At 40.8% G+C, this 25,879-nt stretch overlaps 2 protein-coding genes across 3 annotated transcripts in view; both read left to right on the forward strand.

The window, feature by feature from the left end:
• Positions 1-8,525, forward strand: part of TERB1 (telomere repeat binding bouquet formation protein 1) — a 59,946-nt gene extending 51,421 nt beyond the window's left edge. Inside the window, exons 18-19 of the mRNA XM_078380400.1 lie at positions 1,715-1,924; positions 3,857-8,525. Of these exons, the coding sequence (XP_078236526.1) occupies positions 1,715-1,924; positions 3,857-3,880 (234 nt within the window). The 3' untranslated portion in view covers positions 3,881-8,525. The remainder of the gene's footprint in view (positions 1-1,714; positions 1,925-3,856) is intronic.
• Positions 8,526-12,367: 3,842 nt separating this feature from the next.
• Positions 12,368-25,879, forward strand: part of DYNC1LI2 (dynein cytoplasmic 1 light intermediate chain 2) — a 35,212-nt gene continuing 21,700 nt past the window's right edge. Inside the window, exons 1-5 of one of the 2 annotated variants that reach the window (XM_072980422.2) lie at positions 12,368-12,615; positions 15,472-15,545; positions 16,322-16,438; positions 18,378-18,608; positions 24,066-24,229. In XM_072980422.2, the coding sequence (XP_072836523.1) occupies positions 12,485-12,615; positions 15,472-15,545; positions 16,322-16,438; positions 18,378-18,608; positions 24,066-24,229 (717 nt within the window). In that variant the 5' untranslated portion in view covers positions 12,368-12,484. Of the gene's footprint in view, positions 12,616-13,536; positions 13,623-15,471; positions 15,546-16,321; positions 16,439-18,377; positions 18,609-24,065; positions 24,230-25,879 lie in introns of those variants that run through there. The other variant, XM_078380401.1, reaches the window with a different exon arrangement.

Genomic DNA, 25,879 nt, shown 5'->3' on the forward strand with positions numbered 1-25,879 from the left:
CTAACACATCCATTTGCAAATACTGGAACACCTGGTCTGGGATTTCCATGAGCTGCATTTCCGCCTTCATGCTGTCCGTTTGACTCCCTGTCCGCTTACAGTAATCGCAGGAACCAACATAGACCTTGACAGTTTTTGTAACACCAGGCCAATAAAAATGCTGAGAAATTCTGCTCAAAGTCTTTTGTATTCCAAGATGGCCACTGCTTGGACTGTCATGGGCAATCTTCAGAATTTTCTTTCTGTACTCACTAGGAATCACTAACTGTTGAACCGGTTCGGCCTGTGCATTGGATTTAGGAAAATACTCTCTGTACAAAAGTCCATTTTGTCCCCACAAGAAGTTCACTTCTTGTTGCATAGGTTGCACTGCATAACTATCTGCCTGTGACCTTAAAGAGGCTAAGGTAGGATCATTCAGCTGTTTCAATCTAAAATCAGCTGAACCCATTGGAATAGGTAAGTCCTCTGGCTCAGTCTTTGTATTGGCTGCACTATCAGGTTCGGTCACAAGAGGCTGCTGTTGCATTAAGTTTCCATCTGGGTGCTCCTCGGAGACATCATTAGGTGGAACTTGCTGCATCACTTTGCTTTGAGAACGGGTGACTGCTTGCACTGAAGCAGATTTTAAAGTCTGCTGATAGTTCAAAAATGCCAAGTAATTTCCCAACAAAAAGTCAGGTTTGCCCTCATGGACTAGCAGATACTTGGAACCTTTCCAATTCTTGTAACTGATTTGTAGGAAAGCGAGGGGGACATATCTCTCGATTACTTCACCAGAACTATAGGTTCTCACAGGACATCTCAGATTATTCAAAATCAGTTCTGGATCCAAAAAAATCTATTAATAGAAGAAATGTCAGCTGCTGTATCGCGTGAAGCGTTTACAATCACATCACCACTAGAAAAATGTAAAGTCACGGCCTCAGAAAAATTTTGTAAAGACCAGGAAAATTGCTCCTCAGGTAGTATGCAACATGGGTCCATAACAGTAAATTTCCCCCCTGTCGGGGTTTGCTGAGTCAGTGTTGTCGAAATCTGGGCCACCTGTAAACCCATTATCCTTGGCACAAGCTGATTTACAGCTGCATGCATTCCACTGGCTTGGGAAGAAGTTGTAGTTACGTTAACTCCTTCCTGTCTCTGGGTAGGCAAAATGCTTGACTGGTTAGCTACCTGCTGTTCTGCTGGTAACTGTTGAAAGACAGGCTGATGTCTACTGTAGCTCAAAGGAAAGGAAAAGGAGCCATTAATCTTCACCCTCTGAGTGTGATTCTGTAACCAACTGTGTATCCACCTGACAGTTCTACCCATCCCACATTTTTTGCTTATAGACTGAACAGACAAGAGGATAAAATATACCCTATAGGGGCTCCTTTACATGCTTTTTTTTCTATGAACATTATGAAGCTCAACAGGCTGTTACTGAGTCAGAGCACAGGACCATTTAGTCCAGTATCATCTAATACCAATGGCTATATCTGCCTGCCTGCCTTCTTTTCCCTCTCTTTCCCTTTCCCTTTCCTTTAACTAGCTCAAGCCGCATACTCTCCTTTTTTCTACTTTTTTTACATAATTCTGGTCAAGCTTCATGAGGGTGACTGTCTCAAGGTAATGTAGTTGAACATGGGATCTTAAACACGCAAAGCATGTCCTTTACCGCTCAGCTAAAACAATTCCTCAGAAGCTTATATGTTTTCCATTAATTTTCTAGAATAGTGAAAGTTGTGTGTCAGAAGTACCTGCAATAGTTTTTAAAAAACAACAACGAAGAACTAGGAAAGATTTTACAGCAGAAGAAATAAATTATCTTTTGGATGGCATAAAGAAAATGGGACATCATTGGAATTCCATTTTATGGGCCTATCCATTTCAGAAAGGGCGGACAAACGTTGATTTAGCTAAAAAATACTTCAAATTAAAGGTACTGTTGTTTCTGATTTATTTCACTGTACCTTTCTGTATATTTGTAGTGGGTTGAGAAGGAGGGAAAGAAATACCGGACCTAATGTAAATATTTCCCACTCTTTAGGGGATGGAGGTAATCTACTTGTTTTGGAGGCAGGACTGTGCCTATGCTTGTCCCTCATCAGTGAAAGGAGAAACTTCCTACAGTTATAGGATGCAATGCAACTGGCAGTAGAAAACACTGGGCTTAGAGTGCAATCAGATGGCAAGAAGGGATCATGTCTGGTTCTGGAAAAGGTCACTTTGACAGAACTTATTTCGCTTAAAGTGACCTTTCCATCCACTGAGGAATCACTAGCCAAACCCACAAAAAGAGCAGCTCTCCTGCTGGACCAAAAAGGTCCAGCTTGGACCTGATCAAGGTCAGAGTGGAATGCTATTGCCCACATGTCATGTGGTGGCTGGGAAACAGCTTGCACTGGACCAAGCCACAAGCAATCCCAAATGCAACATGTGAGATATTTCTGCGTCTGATGTCAATCTTAAGCAGCCATTTGCTTCCCACCAAAAGTCAGGTCTATATAGAGTGGTATAAAAGGGAGACAGAGAAGGAGGAGGCAGAAGTAGCAGGAGGGTCAGAGAGGGGGGGGGGAAGTCAGAAGAACTTCTCCCTGAAGGGCGGGAGTGAATTCTACTACAGAACCCCTGGACAGAGGAATGGAGAGACAGAAAGTGCCTGGGGAAGAAGCAGAAAGGAGGAGAAACACTTACCCTCCTTAAAAAACTTCTTACGGGGAGGAGAGGGAAAGGAAGGAGAGAAGGGGGTGAAAACAACAGCAAACCCAACAAGGGAAAAGGGAAAAAAATACAAGGGACTCATTGGAACCCCCCCTCCTTTGATTGGGCCGAAAACGCAGAGGTTCTCGCAGGGCTGGAAGATGACTGAGAAACACGGGCTAAGGTGGGGATAGGGGTCCAATCCACTGCGACAAGTGTGGTTGCCACCAGAGCTCCCGCAAGAACAAGAGTGGAAAGAAGGGGCAGTCTGTGTGTATGATAACCTATGTATAGGGATCACTGAGAGGATAGCTCATAGAACCGTTTCTTCTCCCCGTTGGAGACGGGAGGGCAGTTGGTAACCAAAACTGTTGCAAAAGACCCCATTCGGTCACCATTATTAAAAGTTAAAAGTTTGAAGCAGGAGAACGACTCAGCCTTGGTCTCTGGGAGATGCACAAGGGGAGATGATCATGAACCCAGCACTGAAATATCAGCAGCTCTGTACAGAGCTGACATTTGGCAGGAGATCTACAACATGTGGTTGCTTGAGTCACCATCTTTTCTTTCAAGAGATAATGCCTGAGGTGCCTTGCTTGCTATTGCCTGGCATCACTCACATCTGCTGTTGCTGACACTTCATTTTTTTCTTTAAAATAAGACACTTTTTTGCTATTCCTTCTCTCTGTCTTCATTGGGTGGAAGAGACCTGGATATGAGAAGGGAAAGGAGTTCTGTACTACCCCCTAACCCAAATAACAAACAAACAGAGAAGGAACAGGAGAAGCTAATTTATTTTGAAGGAAAGATGAGTGGTGACAGTGGCAGTCTTATTCTTCACTTCCACTCTCTTTATTTGTGGGTTGATGGTAATGCAATAGTGCTTCCTGTTTTTCCTCTCGTCTGGGTGGTGGCAATAGGAGAAAAGGCGCATTTGCTGCCCCAGCATTTCACCACCTGAGGCAACTGGTTGTCCAGTGTAAATACCAGCACAATAATGACAAACTCAACATTCTAAAATAAATTAACTTATAGCTTGTTTACAGACAATTGGGTTTTTGTAACCTTAGATAATTGCAGAAAGTACATTTTAATATGATATGTCATATTAGTTCTGCATATTAGTTAATGCATTGGAATTTGATTAGTCTTTGCTTTTTCTCTCTTACAGAAGAATGAAAACAAAATTATTTGACATGAAAAGAACAGGTTTATCATAAACAGGACCAATTTTGTTTTAAAATGTAGAATTTATATTTGTTTTATGTATAACATTTCATTTTTATTTTGGGATTTGGATTGCTGTATGTTCTTTCAGTGAATAGCATTTAATTTAGAATTTCATTTTCCCAATGTTATTATGCATGCTGATAGATAAAGGATACTATGATTCTGTCTATAGTTCTCCTAAAAAAATAAGAGTGTGTGTTCTATTTTCTAATATAGCACTTGTTTTAAAAATACCTATTCATAAAAATATGAAAAATTAATGCAAACATATTGTTACAATACTACTAAAACTTACTATATTTTAAAAATGCTGTTGTTTGTATTCCTGTTTTTTATTTGAGCGTTTCACTTTATCATCTTCTTGAATAGTAAATATGTTATTAAAATATATAAGGTTGAACTATAGTTTATAATCCTGTTCTATTACTGCATTATTATGTGCCTTCAAGTCGGAACTGATTTAGTGACCCTAATAAGACTTCAAGGTAAGTGAGAAATTTAAGGAGTGGTTTTACCAGTTCTGCATTCCAATGAGTTTCCATGGCTGAACAGAGATTCAAACCCAGGCCTCCTGAGTCATTACTCTATCCACTGCAATACACTGGGTATTCTACTACTGCACACCAGAGCCAAAAATTTTTTTTGCCCTGCTTTTCTTCTCAAACATAAAAGGTAAAGGTTCCCCTTGACAATTTTTGTCCAGTCGTGTTCGACTCTAGGGGGCGGTGCTCATCCCCATTTCCAAGCCATAGAGCCAGCGTTTGTCCGAAGACAATCTTCCGTGGTCACATGGCCATTGCGACTTAGACACGGAATGCTGTTACCTTCCCACCAAAGTGGTCCCTATTTATCTACTTGCATTTGCATGGTTTCGAACCGCTAGGTTGGCGGGAGCTGGGACAAGCAACGGGAGCTCACTCCGTCGCGTGGATTCGATCTTACGACTGCTTGGTCTTCTGACCCTGCAGCACAGGCTTCTGTGGTTTAGCCCGCAGCGCCACCACGCCCTTAACATAACATATGTCATAGTGCTGGCATAATTTCCCCTGCCCCAAGGCTCTCAAAGGCTTCCTCATCCAAAAGGAAGCCTCAATACTTGAAGGGTGGGGGGATACAAATCTGTCAATTCATTTAAATTAAATATTTCTAGAGCAAGACTCAGTTTATGCTCAATAGGATTTTCCCATAATGTTTTTCTGTATGATGATAACATTAACACAGGGACATTTAATGTGCTCTATTAATAGGTTATTTTATTTTCATTTACCTGGGAATCAATGTGTGTGTCCACATATCTTGCTGGTAGTGGGTTTATTGGCAATGAAAATAATTCCATTGCTCTACTTCATACATTATAACATTAAGACTTTTCTTTTATAAAGAAATGTTCTTTTTCTGACAAAAATATTTTTGAAGTTGCTGTTAAAAAAATTTGAGCAGGACATGTAAGTGTGACCATCAATCTAGATGTTTCTAGCTTACAACACCCATCAGCCCTATCCTACAAAGACTGAGGCATTTGCATTCCAAAAACAGCTGGAAAGATGCAGTTGCTCACCTATAGATTAGGGATTTGAAGGTGTTCTGTTGTGGTCTTCCTTATGGTCACTAAGATTCAAATAAATGATTCTTATTATGTGTGCATGAGTATTTGGAAATATCTAGATCTGACTGTTCTAGCCTTGGCAGGAGCCCAGCTCAGGTTCCAGTGTGTAGAACCACTCCTGTCTACCCGTTTCTTTCCACCCACTGCAATCTTTGCAGGATGTATGAAATTCTTCACTCATTCTAGCAGAATTTATTTTCTTCTCTTGTGTTTCTAACCTTGCACCCGAAGATCACTTAGGCTCCTGCTCCCTCTTCAATTTCCCCAGTTCCCTATGTCTTCTTATGAGAATGGGCACAGTAGAGTGCAGTCAGGTCCGATACCGAGACATCCAATTTGTGGGATGTTATTCAGAGCTACTATCTTTGAGCTACAGTAGACATCAGCAGTCATCTTCTTGATGTTCCATCTTGCCCACATGGTATTAGGTTCTTTTCGATTTCAGAGATATTTGTTGTTGTTTAGTTGTTAAGTCGTGTCCAACTTTTCATGACCCCATGGACCAGAGCATGCCAGACCCTCCCGTCTTCCACTGCCTCCCGGGATTGGGTCAAATTCATGCGGACCTTTGTCGGCAAGGTGATGTGTCTGCTTTTTAAGATGTTGTCTAGGTTTGTCATCGCTTTCCTCCAAAGAAGCAGGCATCTTTTAATTTTATAAATAATAATTAAACAAAAATTAAGCCATTATTAAAATAAAAACAAGGGTCCGTGTAGAAAGCTTTCCTGAATAGCAATATTTTAAGTTGTCTTCTGAATGTTAACAGGGAGGGGCACAAGCGTCGCTCTTCCGAGAGCTGGTTCCACAACATTGTAGCCACTGTCAAGAAGGTCCAATCTCTCATGGAAGACTTCCAGGTCTCCCTTGAGGTGGCTACTTGAAGGAGTTTGGTCTGGGAAGCTCTGGTGCGTTGGGCAGATGACAAAGACATTCCAGCAAGTAGCATAGTCTCAGACCGTGTAGGGCTTCATACGTAGGCATCAGAAGTTTGAAACTTGTCCGGGACATAGCGAGTAACTAATCCCTTCACAGATTGCTGCCTTGTCATGGCGAAGGGGCTTGAGTAATTCAGAGAAGCTATGGGCTATGCTGTGCAGGGACACCCAAAACGGACAGATCACAGTGGAGAGTTCAGACTAAACGTGATCCACCTGGAGCAGGAACTGGCAAGCCACTCCAGTATCTTTGCCAAGAAAACTCCATGGACAGAAACAAAAGGCTAAAAGATATGACGCTGGAAGATGAGGCCCTCAGGTCGGCAGGCATCCAGCATGCTACTGAGGAAGAGCGGAGGACAAGGACAAGTAGCTCCAGAGCTAATGAAGTGGTTGGGCCAAAGCCAAAAGGACGCTCAGCTGCAGACACGCCTGGAAGTGAAAGAAAAGTCCAATACTGCAAAGAAAAATACTGCATAGGAATCTGGAATGTAAGATCTATGAACCTTGGTAAGCTGGATGTGGTCAGACAGGAGATGGCAAGAATAAACATTGTGGGCGTGAGTGAACTAAAATGAATGGGAATGGGTGAATTCAATTTGAAAGTTACAGAAAACTGAATGCAAACTTCCAAAGAATAGCAAGGATTTCCAAAGAATAGCAAGAGGGCCTTCTTAAATCAACAGTGCAAAGATATAGTGGAAAAGAATACAAAGGGAAAAATCAGAGATCTGTTCAAGAAAATTGGAGATATTAGAGGAATATTTTGTGCAAAGATGGATGTGATAAAGGACAAAAATGGTAGGGACCTCACAGAAGCAGAAGACAGCAAGAAGCGGTGGGAAGAATACACAGATGAATTACGGTATATCAGAAAGATTTGACTGTCCTGGGCAACCCAGATAGTGTGGTTGCCGACTTTGAGCCAGACATCCTGGAGACTGAAGTCAAGTGGGCCTTAGAAATCATAGCTAACAACAAGGCCAGTGGAGATGATGGCATTCCAGTTGAACTATTTAAAATCTTATAAGATGACACTGTTAAGGTGCTACACTTAATATGACAGCAAGTATGGAAAACTCAGCACTGGCCAGAGGAATGGAAAATATCAACTTTTTACTTAAGCTGGAATTTAATTTATGACTGGTGGAAAGCCAAAGTCCCGTAGTAAAGAAATTAAAATGAATAGTATGGATAGGATCTCACCAGAAAAATTATACTATTAAATAAGATTGCTTTTAGGTTAAGCTTATAATTTATGTTTACATCTTAAAGATACATGATGTTGTATTTATATGTTTTTAAGTCTTATTTTGGAAAATAAAGTATATTTTTTAAAAAAATGAAAGAAGGGCAGTGTCAAAGAATGCTCCAACTACTGTACATTTGCACTCATTTCACATGCTAGCAAGGTTATGCTCAAAATTCTACAAGGTAGGCTTCAGCAGAATGTGGACCGAGAACTCCCAGAAGTACAAGCTGGATTTCGAAGGGGCAGAGGAACTAGAGACCAAATTGCTAACATGCGCTGGATTATGGAGAAAGCCAGAGAGTTCCAGAAAAACATCTACTTCTGCTTCATTGACTATGTAAAAGCCTTTGACTGTGTGGACCAGAGCAAACTATGAAAAGTTCTTAAAGAAATGGGAGTGCCTGACCACCTTATCTATCTCCTGAGAAATCTATATGTGAGACAGGAAGCAACAGTTAGAACTTGGTTCAAAATTGGGAAAGGAGTACGACAAGGCTGTATATTGTCTCCCTGCTTATTTAATTTATATGCAGAATACATCATGAGAAAGGCAGGACTGGATGAATCCCAAGCCGGAATTAAGATAGCTGGAAGAAATATCAATAACCTCAGATGATACCACTTTCATGGCAGAAAGTGAGGAGGAATTAAAGAATCTCTTAATGAGGGTGAAAGTGGAGAGTGCAAAAAATGGTCTGAAGCTCAACATCAAAAAAACTAAGATCATGGTCACTGGTCCTATCACCTCCTGGCAAATAGAAGGGGAAGAGATGGAGGGAGTGACAGATTTTACTTTCTTGGGCTCCATGTTCACTGCAGATGATGACAGCAGCCACAAAATTAAAAGACGCCTGCTTCTTGGGAGGAAAGCTATGACAAACCTAGACAACATCTTAAAAGCAGAGACATCACCTTGCCGACAAAGGTCTGCATAGTCAAAGATATGTTTTTTCCAGTAGCAATGTATGGAAGTGAGAGCTGGACCATAAGGAAGGCTGACCGCCGAAGAATTGATGCTTTTGAATTGTGGTGCTGGACTTCAAGGAGAACAAACCTCTCCATTCTGAAGGAAATCAACCCTGAGTGCTCACTGGAAGGACAGATCCTGAAGCTGAGGCTCCAATCCTTTGGCCATCTCATGAGAAAAGAAAACTCCCTGGAAAAGATGCTGATGTTGGGAAAGTATGAAAGCAAGAGAAGGGGACGACAGATGATGAGATGGTTGGACAGTGTCACTGAAGCTACCAACATGAATTTGACCAAACTCCGGGAGCCAGTGAAAGACAGGAGGGCCTGGTGTGCTCTGGTCCATGGGGTCACGAAGAGTCGGACACGACTTAACGACTAAACAGCAACAACAAGGAGATTACCTGATCAAAGAATGAGATGAGATCGTTCTGGCAGGATTTGTTCTTGACAAGTCCATCTTGCCTTCTAGTTATTACTGCATTGTTCCCAAGGTCCTTGCAGAGTCACTGCTTTGTAATCTGCTCCAGATTTTTTCCTGGATTGATGTCATGCTGACTGGCCTGTGGTTCCCAGGTTTCTCCTCTTTGCCCTTTTGAAGATAAGGATAACTTTAGCCCTCCTTCAGTTGTCTGACACTTCACCCAATACACTTCACCCAATACACAGTGGTTCTACGATCTTTTCAGACAGTTCCTTCATTATTCTTAGATGCAGTTCATTCGGCATTGTTATCATTGTTATCTAAAGAGAACATAGCACCTTAGCTATGTCCTTTGTAATTTGGCTTACCTAAAAATCTACTTGGAGTTTTACTGGCATGCTGAAAGGTTGGAAGACCAGCAGTCGTAAGATCAAGTCCATGTAATGGAGTGAGCTCCCGTCGCTTGTCCCAGCTCCTGCCAACCTAGCAGTATGAAAGCATGTAAGTAGTAGGAACCTACTAATGTACTCATGTAAATGTGATTAGATAAATAGGTAACACCACAGTGGGAAGGTAATGACATTCCGTATCTAGTCGTGCTGGCCATGTGACCACGGAAACTGTCTAGGGACAAACGCTGGCTCTGTGGCTTGGAAATGGCGATGAGCTCAGTGCCCCCTAGAGTTGGACACGACTGGACTAAATGTCAAGGGGAACCTTTACCTATGTATGTATAAATACCAGTGATGTGCAATAAACAGACTTTGATGTGTAAATCTGGTGATTTGCCATGTATTTTAATTGCTGTGTATGAAGGCCCCCTCCCTCGAGTTTTAAACCCGGCCCTGGCTGCTGCGGCTGCTGAAGAGTTGTCTATATACTTCCCTTATAGCCATAAGTCTCCATCAGCAGGTGTCAGCTCTGACAACAATTCTGAAGAAATTATTCAGTTAGAGTGCTCTGTCGCACAGCACTGGTCAGCTTTGTGTCACCTGATGAGCCTCCATCTCCATCTGAAGACTGCTCATTCTGACACGCTCATATATTTAGCCAAAAGCCTGAATGTCCCCTTCTGTAGACAGGAAAATATCCCTGTGTTGTCTGTGCTTAGCATTAGGAATAGCTTTCCAGTAGCCTTGCCTTTATTGACTTTCTTGTCAAGACTAGCTCACAAGATCATTAAGGGATCTGTATGTATGTCATCTAAATGAGCAGAGTCTTTACAGAATCCAAGACCATAGACACAAACATCTATTCCAGAAGCCAATATTGCTTTGGTCATTGTTGTTTCTTCATTAGATTGTTCCTAGCAACCAGTCTGGCTTTGTCAGTTTGTTGAGTGGGCACTGTAGTTTAAGAAGTGTCTGTTTTAACTCCATGAGTTCTGAGTCTGGAGGCATTCAAGAGACGTTAGATAGCCAACTGTTAGATATACTTGAACTTGGATTGCTGCATTGAGCAGGGTGGTGGACTTGATGGCCTTATAGGCCCCTTCCAACTGTATTATTCAATGCAAAATAATAATAATAACTAGGGTTCAATAAAGCTTATTCTTTTAACATCCTTCATCCTCACCGGTCTTTACTACCATCATAGGAATATGTATAAATACAGGCGACATAGCATTTTCATTCCTTGTGTCTGAAGAAGTGGATTTTGATCCATAAAATGAAATAAATCTATTAATCTTTAAAATACCACTGTATTTGCATTTTTTTCTCTTTCATCATAAAATCACTATGTCCTTTGAAAGGGCATATGGATTTTCATCCCCCCCCCCATGAAATGGAAGCACCTTCACACTTCTGAAGCTCTAGTAAACAATAATTTCCACACTAAAATATAGTGTGTATTGGATTACAACTCCTAGAAGGTTAGCCACATAGGCAGTCACCAAGCTTTCTTCAACCCAGCTTTGGAAACTGTTCTCCATACAAAAGCAATTAACTCTGACTCAAAGTGGAAAAAGATATTGCATGCCTCCTCCCCATAAACATTGCCATTCACTGTCAAAGTTACTGTACAAAGAAAGTTGGGTGAGCCATGCAAGCTTCCTTTCTTACTTTGAGTCAGAGGATGGTTTTGCTTCAAATTATTTTAAATACTGAAGGTGTTGTTCAAATCCCTTAGCAATATTTCTGAAACTAAATTATCCATGGGACAGTGAAAGGCAGTAGTTTTTAGTTATGTGATAGTCTAGTGGAGGTGGTGTGTATATGAGTTAGGACCTGAAATAGCCATGCAGGGCAAGGAAATTAAGCTGTCTGTCACTGTTTATCCTTCTTTAAAGTTTTTACAGCAGTGTGTTAAAAAAAATCTAGAGGTACAGTATACAGATTACTGTTCTTTGACTGAAGTTAGCACAATATCCTGGACATCACAACTATTGTCTTTGTTGCCTGGGGATTCTGAGAGATATAATCCAAAGGTCCAAATTCCCACACTTCTATAAAAATCTATAGAAAAACAGTTGGAGAGCTGTTTGCTTTTAATTCCATGGACCAATCATTAGAAAGTGTGTGGTTTGTGCCTTTTTCTCTAGGAATGGGCAGATGAACCTTGCCTTTTCAGATGTACGAGATAGGATCATGCCTTGGAACATGACAAAGCAGCAAATACGTCCATTGTCAAGGATGAAGGGATCCTGTAAATTCCGTTTGAGCACGGACAACTTAAATAATGAATTATAAATGTTCATTATATGCTTATCTTAGTATTGACATCTTCTGATGACAATGAATTCACTTTCAATTCAAACCTAAAATTCCAAGCTCTGTTCTGAGCTCCGAACCATTGTACTAGATGGGAAAATACGGTAATTATAAAGCGTGCCAACTTTGCTTGTGTAGTTGACAAAAATACTGTACAGTAATACGAATTCCGCCTCGGGTTATCACAAAACGACGCGGCCGTCCGGGGCTTTGACCAAGATGACACCCCTCACTTTTTATCTCTCAGCTACGCGGGAAGAAGCGAGGCTCAACCTCCGCTCGCCTTCCTCCCGCGCTCCTTCCTGGGCGTCGCCGACGGCCCCCGCAGCGCTCCACGCGGCCACGAGGGGGCTCTGTTTCGAACAAACCCTTGGGCGGCGGCCTCTAAAACCCTGAACTCACCGTCGCGATTGGGGAGCCGCGCTTGTTAGGTGCCCAAGCGCCGCCTGACTAGAAGGAGCCGCTCTCTCCGTCGCCCGGCCGGAATGCCGCCTTGAAGCCTCTGCTTCGCGCGTGGCCGAAGTGCCACTGAAGGGAACCCATGTGTCAGTGGGAGCCCGGCGCGGAGAAAGAGCCGGCGAAGGGAGCCGGCGAGCAGGCATCGGCGCGGCCGAGAGAGGCCCGGGGGTTTGACCGTGCGGGAAAGGCGGGGTCCTCCTGACAGGGCCTGGGCGGATGAGGTCACTCTTTGTGGTGGATGCTGTTGGCAAGATGGCGCCGGTGCTGGCGGAGAAGAAGCTGCTGGGGCCGGACGGGCCTGTGGCTGCCGACTTGCCCAGCGAGGAGGAGGAAGGCCAGAGCCTCTGGTGAGGAGCCGTACGAGGCTGCGCTGGGCAGGGCCGGGCGGAGGCCTCTCGTTTTTCTGCCTGATCATCGTGGAAGTGGGAGTTTGGCCCCCGGGAAAGAGGGTCCGGCGGGCCAAAACTTGCAGGGAGTAGCCTTTGTCCGGGAAGGGTGTGTGTGTGTGTGTGTGAGGAGGAGAGGAGCCTTCGCTTGCCTGCTCTCCCCAGCGCCTTTGCTAGACCTTCTCCACAGACCTCCTCTTTGAGAGGGAGGGAGAGCCGGCTTGGCTGTCTCCGGGCCCGGGAGGGGCCGCCTTTTGCAGCTGAAGCGCCATCAAGGGGGCGGGGAGGGGGGGAGAAATTGAGAGAAGGATCGGGGCCCCCGACCCGCCCGCCCGCCTTCCCTCCTTCCCTCCCTCAGGGGCTCCTTTGGGCGAGGACGGCGATGCAGGTGAAGTTGGGCTGCCACTGAGAGGCAGGCATGGTCGGGAAGAGCCTTTCCCGGAAGGAAGCCGCCCGGTCTCTCCCCGTTACTTTCTCCCTGCCTTCTTTTTTCCCCCTTGAGGCTCTTGTTGTGGAGCCGGGACTCGTCCCCCCCCCCCCCCAGTTGGAGGCCCAGGAGCAGGACCGCCTGCGTCCGGAGAAGTCTCTCATCCTAGCGAGAACCCCCCCCCCCCAATCGCGACCATCATTGGCATTCAGAGTTGTTAGAAAAAGCGAGGAGGCAAAATCGTGGTGTCATACTTATAACAACATAGATGGGTGCAGAACCCAGTGTTGTCCGTGTGAATGCAGCCCAAACCTAATCTCACCTCTGCAGCTTTAACTGAGCTGAAATGTTCACAGTACAGTATTATTGTTTGGATGAACAGAAATTTAGGACATGTTCTTGTTTTTTTCCCCATCTCTGTCTTCATTCTGTCTTAGTGTATTTAAAATGTGATGACTGGAATCCACTTGGAAAATTATGTCAGTGTAAGTCCATCAGGCTAATTTGTGGCAGTTAGCAGCTGAGATTTACAGGAATGTGTGTAAGTAATAGGATTCTGGATACTTAATGTTGTGCTCTGTGCCTGATGAAGTGAATTGTAATGTATGAAAGGCCACACTGAAATGTTACTTATAAGAAGCCTGAGTAATTTTTGTGTGTGATCGTGTTCCCTTTCTAGACTGATCTCTTCAGGCCTACTAACAAAACTCTGGCCTTTAAAATGGCTTTTCTAGCCTCATTTTTGTGATCTAGAAGGCGATCTAGGATTTGAATTAAGGCTATCAGTAGAATTTAAGTGAGGGTAAAGGAAAGGTTAATACGCACATTGCTAATGAGATTTTAATTGGTTGGGGATTTGAGCATTTATTACTGATGAGCATCTGTGCTGGCATTCTAGTGGAGAGACCAGTTCACTGCACATTACTAGAAGGGAACCATAGTGAAACTTTTGAAACAATGATATTAGACAATGATGGTTTTTAAAAAAAGTTTTAAAGAATTCTGTAAAACCAAAAGGTTCATCTGAAGTTGCTAAATGGATAAGATGTAAAGGTGGGAATTGTTATTGTGTATCTCTTTTGGCTTCCTGGTGATTCATTTCAGCTGTTAAGCCAAATGCCTGTTGGGGAAAGAGACTAATGGATTTAAAACTGCACTACTTACCACTTGAGCAGAGTAGTACAGAACAATCAGTTTTAATGCTAGACTGTCAGCAGTGAAAGTATCAGTTACCTTACTCTCCCCCCCCCACCAGCATGAGAGGTCAAGTTTCCCCAAACTGCTTTGCTGCTGAATGTCATTGCAGTGCTGTGAAGGGGAAAACCCTATCTTAAAATATTCCCCATTGATGCCTCGGAATTGAGTTTTTTGAAGTTCAGCCCCAATGACATGGCAGTTCTTCTGAACATAAACTGTTTTGTTGAACTAACTATAAAAGCAAGTTAAATAATTGATTTAAAATATTTTTGTACCGTGCATTTCTAAATGAGTGTTGATACAAATTGATGCCTATAACTACAAAGCCTACCAATTTGCAACTAAATGGAGCCTTTATGCTATATAATCTTAAACCTCTGGTCATTCTCCTTGCAAGCCTTATGTTTTGCAGAACTGTATCTGGTTAAGGATGCAGAACATAAAATGCCAGATACAGGGGAAGGTTGTTAGGAGGCAGGTATCTCGTCTCGTGGGCTCCCAGAGGCATCTGGTGGGACCCCTGTGAAACACAGGAATCTGGATTAGATGGGTCCTTGGCCTGATCCAGCAGGGCTCTTCTTATGTTCTTAAGGGTGTTGGACTATGGAATAGGTAGATAGTTTAACCACCTGTCCACATACAGAGTCACTAACAAGATTATTTATTTGGAAACAGAGGATTTGTCAGAAGGCAATGGACGATCGTGGTGACAAAATATGATTTTAGTCCTAGAATTTGAAATAACTTGGCAGTTCCTAGGTCCAGCAAGGAAGGTCTTCATTGTCAATACCATTTTAGGAGTTGTCTTGCTTGATCTGAGATATCAATTACTTCCTGTGATTTTTGTTGTTTGTATGAAGAACAGAATTTAGCTCCATTTGTCTGAGGAAGGTTTTATTTTGATATGCACATACATGTTAACATGTTTGCATTAAGTATTGGGTTTTCCCCAGTTTTTGGAAGGAGAAGCATACTGTAATGGAACCAGAAATAACATTGTTATTGATATTTATATCAATAGGTATCAATACCCAAGGCAGAGATGGGAAGGCATAAGAAAATCTGAAAAAAATACTTCTAAAAACTTCTCAATGTTTTTGTCTATGTCTATTCCATTAATTTTGTTTCACCTCATTTGTATAATATCTAATAAGCTAATTTGTCAAACTAATAAAATAATTTGTTTTATACAGGTTCTCAATATTGAGTGAAGTTTCTACACGGTCCAGGTCTAAATTACCGTCAGGCAAAAATATTCTTGTTTTTGGTAAGTACCAGTGAATAATAGTGAAAAGCTTTTAGTCTTGTAGGAATACTGCATTTTGTTCAAAATAGGTCAGAATGATAAAAGAAAAAGAATGATTTAAAGCCTATTTAGAGGGACTTAATAGAATGCTCTCCTACCTTTGATTGAACTTGTATTCCTTTTGCTATCGGAGTAAATTAAACCCAGTGTGTTAACATAAGATTTATAGTTCAGATAATTAGTTTAATGAAAACCATTCAAAATATTAAAAATAAAAATGGAATAAAAGTATTTAATGTTTTAAAAACTGCGTGACTGAGACGTCAATCTGTAATGGGTCTGCTCCTTATTTTGTGTGTTTGTATGTTGCATCTGACTCCGGCAATCCTAATGGGGTTTTCAAGGTAAATGATATATTGAAACAATGGTTTTACCAATGCCTCCTGAGTTTCCATGGCTGAGCAGGACTTGGACACAAGCCTTCTGAGTCTATCACTCTATCCAGCACAACACGCACTATTGCTCCAGCACTAGAGGCATTCAAAAGAAAAGTGGACAGCCATCTGTCAGATCTATTTTGATTTGGATTTCTGTATTGAGCAAGTGATTGGACTCAGTGGCTATATAGCCCCCTTCCAACAGTATTATTCTGTGATTCTATGATGCAATGACAGAATAAATTAGATAGTTCTCCAGTACTTGTCTTAAATTCCCAGCTCAAAACCATGAATGTTTGTTTTCCCTGTAAAATATTAGCTTCTTGATGTTTCTTTTCTCATCTACAAACTTACTGGCAGGTGATGATGGCTCAGGCAAAACAACACTGATGACTAAGATACAAGGAGCAGAGCATGGCAAGAAAGGAAGAGGCCTGGAATATTTGTACCTAAACATCCACGATGAAGATAGAGATGGTGAAGTATTTTCTTTATTTGCATTCCTTTTTGCTTAATGTAAAAAGGCTTGCTCATTTTCACAGGCACAGTTGTATTGCTGGTATCTTTTTATTGTGTTATCCATGGCTGTAAATTGTTCATGAGCCTAAGTTGCATGTATAGGATTTACAGCTGTTATTGCATCAGTTGGTCTTAAAACACACATGAAAGTTGAAAAAGAAAAAACATAATGCTTCATGTGTTTCATACTCTTGTTGCATGGCTGTTAGAAAATTAAGATACACTCTATTAATTCCCACTGAGCACTTCGTCATTATCAGGGGCTTTTTTGTTTGGTTTTAGGCAAGTCATTTATTTTACATTAGCTCTGATAATGGATTCTTGAAGTGTTTATCTGGGATTCCTTTTTTTCTCACTCCTCAATTCCAGTGAGTGGTAAGATATTGGGTGTACATTCAGAAGTACTGGTGTGGAACTCCTAGAGTTTAATACTGTGGACTACACCTTTAGGGAAGGATACCTATTACTAATACTCAGGTAAAAACAACTCTCCCTCCATGCAGCACTGAGTTTAGGTGAAGTATGGGGAGCCATTGTACCACCCTTATGTTTGGGTCGGCAGCAGTCTTCAGTATCACTTAGTGTAGCTAAGTTAACTCAAATACAGTTAACTCAAATACAGTGGTGCCTCGCTAGACTATTGCCTCACAGGACAGAAAACCCGCAAGACGATTGGTTTTTGCAATCACTATGGTGCCTCGCAAGATTTCTTTTCTGGGACAGTGTTTCGCAAGACTTTTTTTAAACCGATTTTTCGCAAGACTTTTTTTAGACCGATGCTTCGCAAGACTTTTTTTTTGAGAGCGATGCATAGGGGAACCTCGCAAGACAATTTTTTTACAAGACGATTTTCACGGAACAAATTAAAATTGTCTTGCGAGGCTCCACTGTAGATTTAAATCACAAGTTAAATCACTACTCAGAAAGACTTTGTATAATCATATGCTCCCCTCTCCCAAAAGTGCACTGAAAAGTGTGAAGCTAATACATGTTTACTACAGTATATGTATTTCATAAATGTCCTTGCCTTGATTGATTCCACCTCCATTAAGCCTCTGTTCAATGATAGTTCCAGTGTCTGAAAGCATGCACTGTAAGAGAAGGAAGTACGGGTTTGACTTTGTTTACTCAAAGTTGCAGGGGGACAATAGCCACATTGCCGTTCTGAATCAGCATTTCTGTAAGAAGTTATTGAGAGCAGGGCCAAAGATTTTAATAATCAATCCTGTGGATTTTCATAGGGCTTCCAAGAATTTCCAGTATTATGTCATATTGAGAGGGGGAAAAAACTTCAGGAATAGCTTTTGTCAGATTTGGAAAATAGAATTAATTGGGTCTGTCATTTCATATGTCCTTAAAATACTGTTAAAAAGTATATATCTCTAGAGACAGAAACTCAGTTTGAGGACTGCAGGTTGGTGCACAGTCCAAAAATTGTTTCTAAATACTTGAATGTTTTGTCTCGTAGAATTAGTAATTATAATACCTGTTCCACAATAAAATCATAGAGATACAAAATATTTTAAATTAAAACTACATAAGGCTTTTTAAGCAGAATAAAGTTTTAATAAAATTTTTAAAAACTGATTTCATTTTTTAAAAATTGATTCTTTAAATTTTAAATAGTTATTTTTACCTCTTTCATTGATGAGGGACTTTGGGAATTGCGGTTCAAAACATTTGAAAGGTTTAAGGATCCCCATCTATAAATTAGACTTTGTACTAATGTTTGTCCTAACTGTCATATACTTAACCAGAATTAAGAGTAACTTAGACATTTTCAGTTAGGAAATGTGTAAATCTTCTAGTCATAGATGATCTGTATCTGTTAATAAAAATGTTACACATTTTAAGAGGCCTCCTCTCCTAATGAGAAGATTTTCCCCCTCTTTTACAGATCAGACTCGCTGTAACGTCTGGATTCTTGATGGGGATTTGTACCATAAAGGTCTCTTGAAGTTTGCTGTTTCAGCAGACACATTGCAAGAGACCCTTGTGATCTTTGCGGCAGATATGTCTAGGCCGTGGACGATTATGGAATCCTTACAGAAGTGGACAAGTGTATTGCGTGAACATATTGATAAGCTGAAAATTCCTCCTGAGGAGATGAGAGACATGGAACAGAAATGTAAGTAATGCATGACTGAACCTCTCCCCCATCTTTAAGCAGTATATTGAGATGCTCACATGTAATGGCCTTATTCAGTGCCAGACTGTGGGCACTTCCAGCTTAGCCGTTTTTGTTTAGATTGTCACTAGTGCTTGGTTGGCTGACTTTGCTACAGATAAGTTTCAAACAGAAACTATAACTGCTTATATGAGTATTGCTTCAAGGAACATGTATTCTGTGTTTGTTCAGTGAACAAATGATTAGTGAAGATTGGCATTCTGAGAACTCCAAGGCTTGAAAGCAAACAGTTTTCTATTCTTTATCCTTTTAGAGAAAGATACAGAAATCTTGGGATTATATTGGGTGAGTGTTCAGATGAATAGTGTGTTCGTTTTGAGAACAGGACACATTGATGTTTCTTTAAAGAATGTTGTCTTCAAGAACTTATACTGCTATGGGCCTGTATATACTGTATATATTTAAAAATATGCCAGAAGGTTAATTATTATGGAAGTGAGGATCTCCCAGGTTGTGAAGGAATCAACTTTTCTTTTTCTCAGTTGTCACCAATGGTAGCATGCTCTTAGTGGTTGGGCAGTAACACTGAAACCATCCTTTAATTTTTCTGGTGTTTGCCTGCAATCTCTGCTGATAATCAAGTATGAGTTGATATTTTGGTGACATTTAAAGTAGGCCATCTCTCCCCCAATCCCCCGTTTTTTCTAGTGTTTTCCTGCGGTCTCTGTTAATGTAAAGGTTCATGGGGTTTTGACACTGGAAGTAGGGCCAATCCTCTCTTTTTCTTCTTATTTTCTGTACAGCTTCACACTTGCATGATTTAGCCTTTTGCTCTAACTTGTGTGAAATGTGTTTTTGCGGCTGTCATTTGTTTCACTTGGAACATTCATAGTAGTCCTGCCTGATCTCTGCTAAAATGTCCTCAGGCTGCAGAGTCTTAGTCATGCTCAGATGACTAGGTGAACTTCCTCAAGAATGAAGTGCTTTCTTTCTTGAGCATTTTGAATAGTGATTATCAGAGTCCTTTTCCAACAATTTCATCCTTTTAAAACTCCAATCAGGACATGGTTCACAAACATAGTATCAGGGCTGAGAAATGTTTGGCCCTCCAAGTATTTGGAACTTCTGTTCCCAAAAGTCAGCATAGTTGTTCGTATGGGATTCTGAGAGTTACAGTTTAGAACATTTGGAGGACCAAATTCTTTCCATCCTGCTATATATTATAATGAGACTCTTCCTTCACCCTCACTAGTTTTAATTGCGTTGTGAACAAGCACTTTTTCCTCTACTGAAGTCTGGTGGAGGCCAGAAATGTAGCACTGCATGAGGGAAGTGGTCGGGGCCCATATTTTTATTCTTTGTTTGATCACATGCAGTCTCAACCCAGGTATTTAACAGCGGACCTGGGTGTATTGGCGAGCATCTCTTCACTGCTGTTATACCTCTTGCAACTTTTTGGAGCCTTGCAGAATTCAGTAGCTTTGTCCAGGCACAATGGATAAACAACCAGTTATGAACCTTTGTGTCATTTAAATTAGTATGCTTCATTTTTTTGGTCTTTTAAAAGTGTATTTGGCTATTGAGCCCCAATGTATGGTCTCTTTTTAACATTAGATTTTTTAACACTGCTTACATGAAATACTTCAAGAGCAGATAAAAAAGTTTTGTAGGGCTCAAATAGTTGCACTCAAAGTCTTGCTGAGCTCTTGTTGCTTCAGTGGCTTGAAGCTTGCTGTGGGGGAGACTTTTAACAATGGTGTATGCTTGGTGCCAAGGAGGTTGGCCATGTGTTTTGTCTTGATGTATCATGGCTAGTCGGTGTTACGATAGTGGCAACATTTTAACTAAGGAGCTTCCTTTGACAGCATTTTCAAATAACAGATCTTTTTCGTTAATAGGGAGCACATATACAAGATTTTGATGCAGTTATTAAAATCTTCAAAAGGGAGCTCAAGACTGTAATTCTGCTGCTTTATTGTCATCTGATCATGAACCAAAGGCAATGGAAATACAATATAATCAAGAGCAGGGAACTTAAGGCAGAGTGGACAAGTTCTGGAGTTCTGTAGCACTTCCTCCAGATGAAACCAGAAATTATTGCCTGATTTTGTACTTCTTAACTTCTAAAAAATGTCATTTTAAAAACAAATGGAATTCTAGATAAAACAAGCTGTAAGAGAGACCATGCCTTGTTACAGAAGACAATCATGCCTTTTAGATATATGATATTCCACTTTTGTGAGAAAATTTTAAGAAATCTTTTTTTTTTAATTATCCTCCATGGTCTTGCTGCAACAGTTGCAGAGTGGCATGTGAACCCTACATGCCTGAGTTGTTTAAATTTAAGTAATGGTTGGACATCGTTAAAAATTTGTGGCAGTCTGAGACATTGTGAGGAGCCTTGTGGTGCAGTGGTTAAATTGCAATAGTGGTGCCAAAACTCTGCTCACCACCCAGATTCACTTGCAAGTAGCTAGCTCAAAGTTCATAGGAACAAATAGGACTTAGCAGCTTTTCTGCACAGTGGTAACTTATTTTAGTGAATTCTAGAAATAAGTTTAAAAGTGGTCACTGGAACCAGTAAATGTCTCGTGACATTAGCTGCCTTGTAGCCACCAACAACATTAGTTTTAAGAGGATAACGCCTAAAGAGTCACAAGTACCGTTTGGCATTCTCCAGCATGTAAGTTCTCAAAGGCAGATGATTGGTATCCAACTTAAAATCAAATTTATTTACAATATTTACATTGCAGTTGACATGATAACATCTCTAGGCTTCGAGTTAAGTGTGTTTAACACAATATAATGCATTGTAAACAATTTAAAAGCTTTCAGAGATAGTAAAGAATTTTGTGAAAAGGCATGAGCTACAGTGTATTGATGACTAGGTTGAAATAATTGCTCATGGGCAGAGAAAGCCCACCAAAAGAGATTGTTAAGAACTCCATAAAAATCAGTTTGCCTCTTGAATTTCTTGAAGGAGAGTATTTCAGAGCTTGGGTGCCATTGCAGGAAAGGCCTGCCTTTGCAATTTTAGATGGCATCATTCTGTTTGTTGTGGCTCCACAATAAAGAGATCAGGGCCAGCTGGGCAGTTTACTAGATGGTCTTAATGGCCATTTCTTTTTGAATATTGTGAGCTGAATAGTTGTAATGGAACTTTTAATTTAGAGCAACATAGATTTGATTTAAATCAAATTGTTTTAAACCATGATTTAAATCATTTCTCAGGAAAAAAACTGATTTAATCATGTGATTTTTTTTCACATGAAAAAGTACACTCCCGCTTGCTATAATCTTAAAGCATATTTTTCACCATCTCCTTGCCCAGATGGACTCCACCTCCAGTCACCCTCTATTCAGTGACAACTTCCAGTGTCTGAAAGTATGCACTTTCAGAGAGAGAGGTAAGGGTTTGGCTTTGTCTACACAAAGTTGGGATAAATAGGGTTGCTGCTGTAAAGGAAGAAGCAGGATTTGAGGCACTCTGAGCATTTGAAAGCAATCTTGGAGATTTTGACAAAGCTCCAAGAATTTCCAACATTATTTTATGCTGAGGGGGAAAAATATCTGGGAATAAATTCAATCAAATTTGGAAAATAGGGCTAATGGTGATACATTGATGTTAACAAGTATGTATTTCTGAAACACAAATTCAGTTTGAGGACTGTATATTTTTCTGATGGTATACACTAGTGAATATTGGGGGAAATAGAAAGATTAGCCTAAACAATATATAGAGAAGCTGGCAAAATCATAAAACATTGAGATTCGAATTTGAAAACTGTTCAGCTTGATTTAGAGAACTTTCTTGAAAAGATGATATCACTATATTATTTCCTAATACAGAATGAGAATTAGAATTTATAATCCTTATTCCATAATGAGATCTGTGAGCTGTAACACATATTAGATTAAAACTACCATAATATAGGGCCTTTAAGAAAAACCCAAGCATTTCAATAATAACAATTAAAAAATCCTGTGTCAAATAAAAAAAATCAGATCTACATTAAAAAACTTATGTTTTTTAAAAAATTGTTATCTGCTGTCTGCCCTTGACCTTGTGTTCTGCTCATTTTAAAATGGTAGTCTGCCTTCTCTGACTTTTCAAATCTGTGTTATTCAGCTCCGTCAAACTAAGAAATAAACTTAAATATGGTGGATAAATTCAGCCCTTTCTTCCTCAACCACATAAGGATGTTTGCAGTGGGATGACATCATTCTATTTTTGCTGTGTGAGTTAAACCATGAGCTACTGTCTTTTGTGGTGAAATTAAATGCCTGCTTTCGGACTTCAGTAAAATGCGTAGCTAGCTATTCATGCTTCTCCCTGGTTGTAACATTTCTTGCAGCAATTGTGGCAGACCTGCCTCTGCCGAAATGGAAGCGAACGGTTGAAAAAGGCAGGGAGTGGAAGGGTTGGTGGTCTGCCCTCCCCACCCCTGCCCTCGGAGACCTGTCATGACAGCTATAACGGTAGCTTCGGGATGTGTGAGGAAAAAATCACCCTAAGGAGAGCAAGATATTGGTTTTTTACATGCTGTGGTTGTCCCCAAGAGGCTATTCATGGAAACATCTCAGTAAATATCGGAGCTCAGAAACTTAAGAGATGGAGCATTGCTTCTTGCTGTGAATGTTTCTTTTGGTGTTTCTTTCTGGCTTCTGGCAAAGAAAAGAGGGTAGAGTACTGGTGAGTTGTCCATGCATGTGGAGGGTGACATATAAAATGCAGCTTTGAGATTAGTCGGTGTTTCTTTGTCAGAGGTTTTTAAGCAGAGGTTGGATGACCATCTGTCAGGCATCCTTTAGATGCGGATTCCCTTCCCTGATAGAGGATTTGACTAGATGATGTCCAGGATCCTTTTCGACTTTACTTTTGTGATTCTGTAGTTGAAATGCTGTTACTTAGCATAGTAAGTTGCACTAGAGTTGGCTGCATTGAATCACTGGGGATTTGGTAAGCCACCTCCTCTGTAGATTCCAATGATTCAAAAGGGCGTGCTCTAATTACAAAAATCCAAACAATGAAAACAAAACAAAACAAAAAAGTATTTTCTGAAGATCTTCATTTTGTCCATGGAGTCTGTGGAAAGAGTCACCAAGTCTGATGTACAAATCGGTGTTGTCTTCCTCAATCAAAAACTATGTTCCTATCATTTCTGGAACTCATAAATTGCTGCAGCATTGAAGTTTCAAACCAAGACATACTCAAATAATTTTTGAATACTATATCAAAAACCTTAGTGAAAACTACATTCCGAGATGATGACTGTGTATGTTTGTGGGGGCTAAGTGAAAAACAAAAGATATGGAAGATAAACTGGTGACGCCTACAAAATAATTGTCTAAATTCTTTGACTGATGGCAATTTCAAACCTATTTACAGCAGCATAATTTTAAGGTACTGCTTTTTTTATCTCATTTTCCTCTGTTCTGTTCTTTCCTTATTCTCAGTTGTGAAGGCGTTTCAAGAATATGTAGAACCTGAGGAAGGTTATCAGGGATCACCGCAAAGAAGAGGTCCACCAGGACAAGAGGACGAAAATGTTATTCTACCACTTGGAGATAATGTCCTGACACACAACCTTGGGATACCTGTGATAGTTGTTTGTACAAAGGTGAGCTTGAGCCCTGGTTCCCTGTCCGGCAATGTAGCTTGTCTGTCTTGCCTGTATGTTGCTTTTGTTTGCAGGCCACCTTTCTCCCGATAAGGGGACCAAAGCAGCTCACAGTATTCAAAGGAATAGGAATTAAAAACAGTAAGTTAAACACTAAAAACAATTAAACTATATGCTAATTAAAATACAGTGAAATAATTAAAAGCAAGTAAACATTAATGGACTGATACATATTTGTTTGAAAGCAAAATTTGGGGCTTCCACTGGAGCAGTTAGAGGAAGAAAGTGGCTCCTCTGTTTCAGTAAAATGGTCAGAATTAGCCATTTTAAAGAACTGAAATTTCATACTTCTGGAGAGCAGTTTTTAACCACTGAAACAAAAATTGCTTGTAGGGCTTTTCAGTTGGCACTTAATGATACAAAATTGGGTACATATTTTACTTAGCACAGAAACATATAACCCCCCAAACCCACCCTGCAAAACAAAGTACAGTGGTGCCCCGCAAGACAAATGCCTCACGGGATGAAAAATTCGCAAGACGAATGGTTTTGGCGATGAGGTTATGACTCGCAAGACAAATGTTCCTATGGCCGTGCTTCGCAAGAAGCATTTTTGCTCCTGCCTCATGTTAACTGATTTTGAAATGTTTTTCTATGATGTTTAAAAAGTTAAAGTTTTTTGATTGACATTTTTATATCATCTGCACAATATGTATGGCTTTAAAGAGCACTTAATAAACCCTTTGTAAACCAAATTTGACTTTGTTCTGACTTTTTTTGCCCATAGGAACACATTAATTAGATTTCAATGCATTCCTATGGGAAAACGCGTTTCGCAAGACAAATTTTTCGCAAGAAGACATTACACACAGAACGAATTAAATTGGTCTTGCGAGGCACCACTGTAAATGTACTTACTCAGGAGCAGAAAGCAGCTTCAGGCAGTCCCAAGCCTCCTGTGATGCACTCACTTTAATCGTTGGGGCGAAAGCGCTACAAAGAAGCAGCCTCTTCGCCTACCAACGCCTTTTCTCCCTGCTTTTTTCCTGTCGCAACTTGAAGCTCCGGATGCAAGTTGGGCAAAATTTTATGGCTGGAGCTGGTTGCAACTCGAAATTGTTGTATGTTGGGATGTCTGTAAGTCGAGGCACCACTGTACAGTATGGATTTTCAAGATGTAATTATCAGAACTGGCCTCTGGAGGGAACCAGTCACAATGCTATATAGCTAACCCACTGCTATTTCACTTAGTCTCCTGGCAGCTTGAGGCAGCTTCTGCATTCCAGAGTAGTGTTGTTGTAAAACTCAGATTTGGGTTGGCTTGCAAGGTCAGAGGAAAGGCATTAACCTAAGCCAAATGTCCTCCTGTGAGAGGTTTCCTATCTCCCACCCTTCTTGCCTTCCAGCTAGCCCCCTCCTCAGTACTTCCATGCAAACAAGGAAATGCATTCTTAATAGTCTTTGAAGAAGAAAACTTGCAGAGCAATTGTGTGTGTGTGTGTGAGAGAGAGAGAGAGAGAGACTGTCGTCTTCAGTCTTCAGCACATTGAGGAACAAGAGAAAATTTCAACTCTGCTCTTCGAGACCCCATTGAGATAAAATATACAAGTACAGTGGTGCCTCGCTTAACGAGCGCACCGTTTAACGACG

This window comes from Pogona vitticeps, chromosome 10 (genome assembly GCF_051106095.1).
Source record: "Pogona vitticeps strain Pit_001003342236 chromosome 10, PviZW2.1, whole genome shotgun sequence".
NCBI classification, from domain to species: Eukaryota; Metazoa; Chordata; class Lepidosauria; order Squamata; family Agamidae; genus Pogona; species Pogona vitticeps.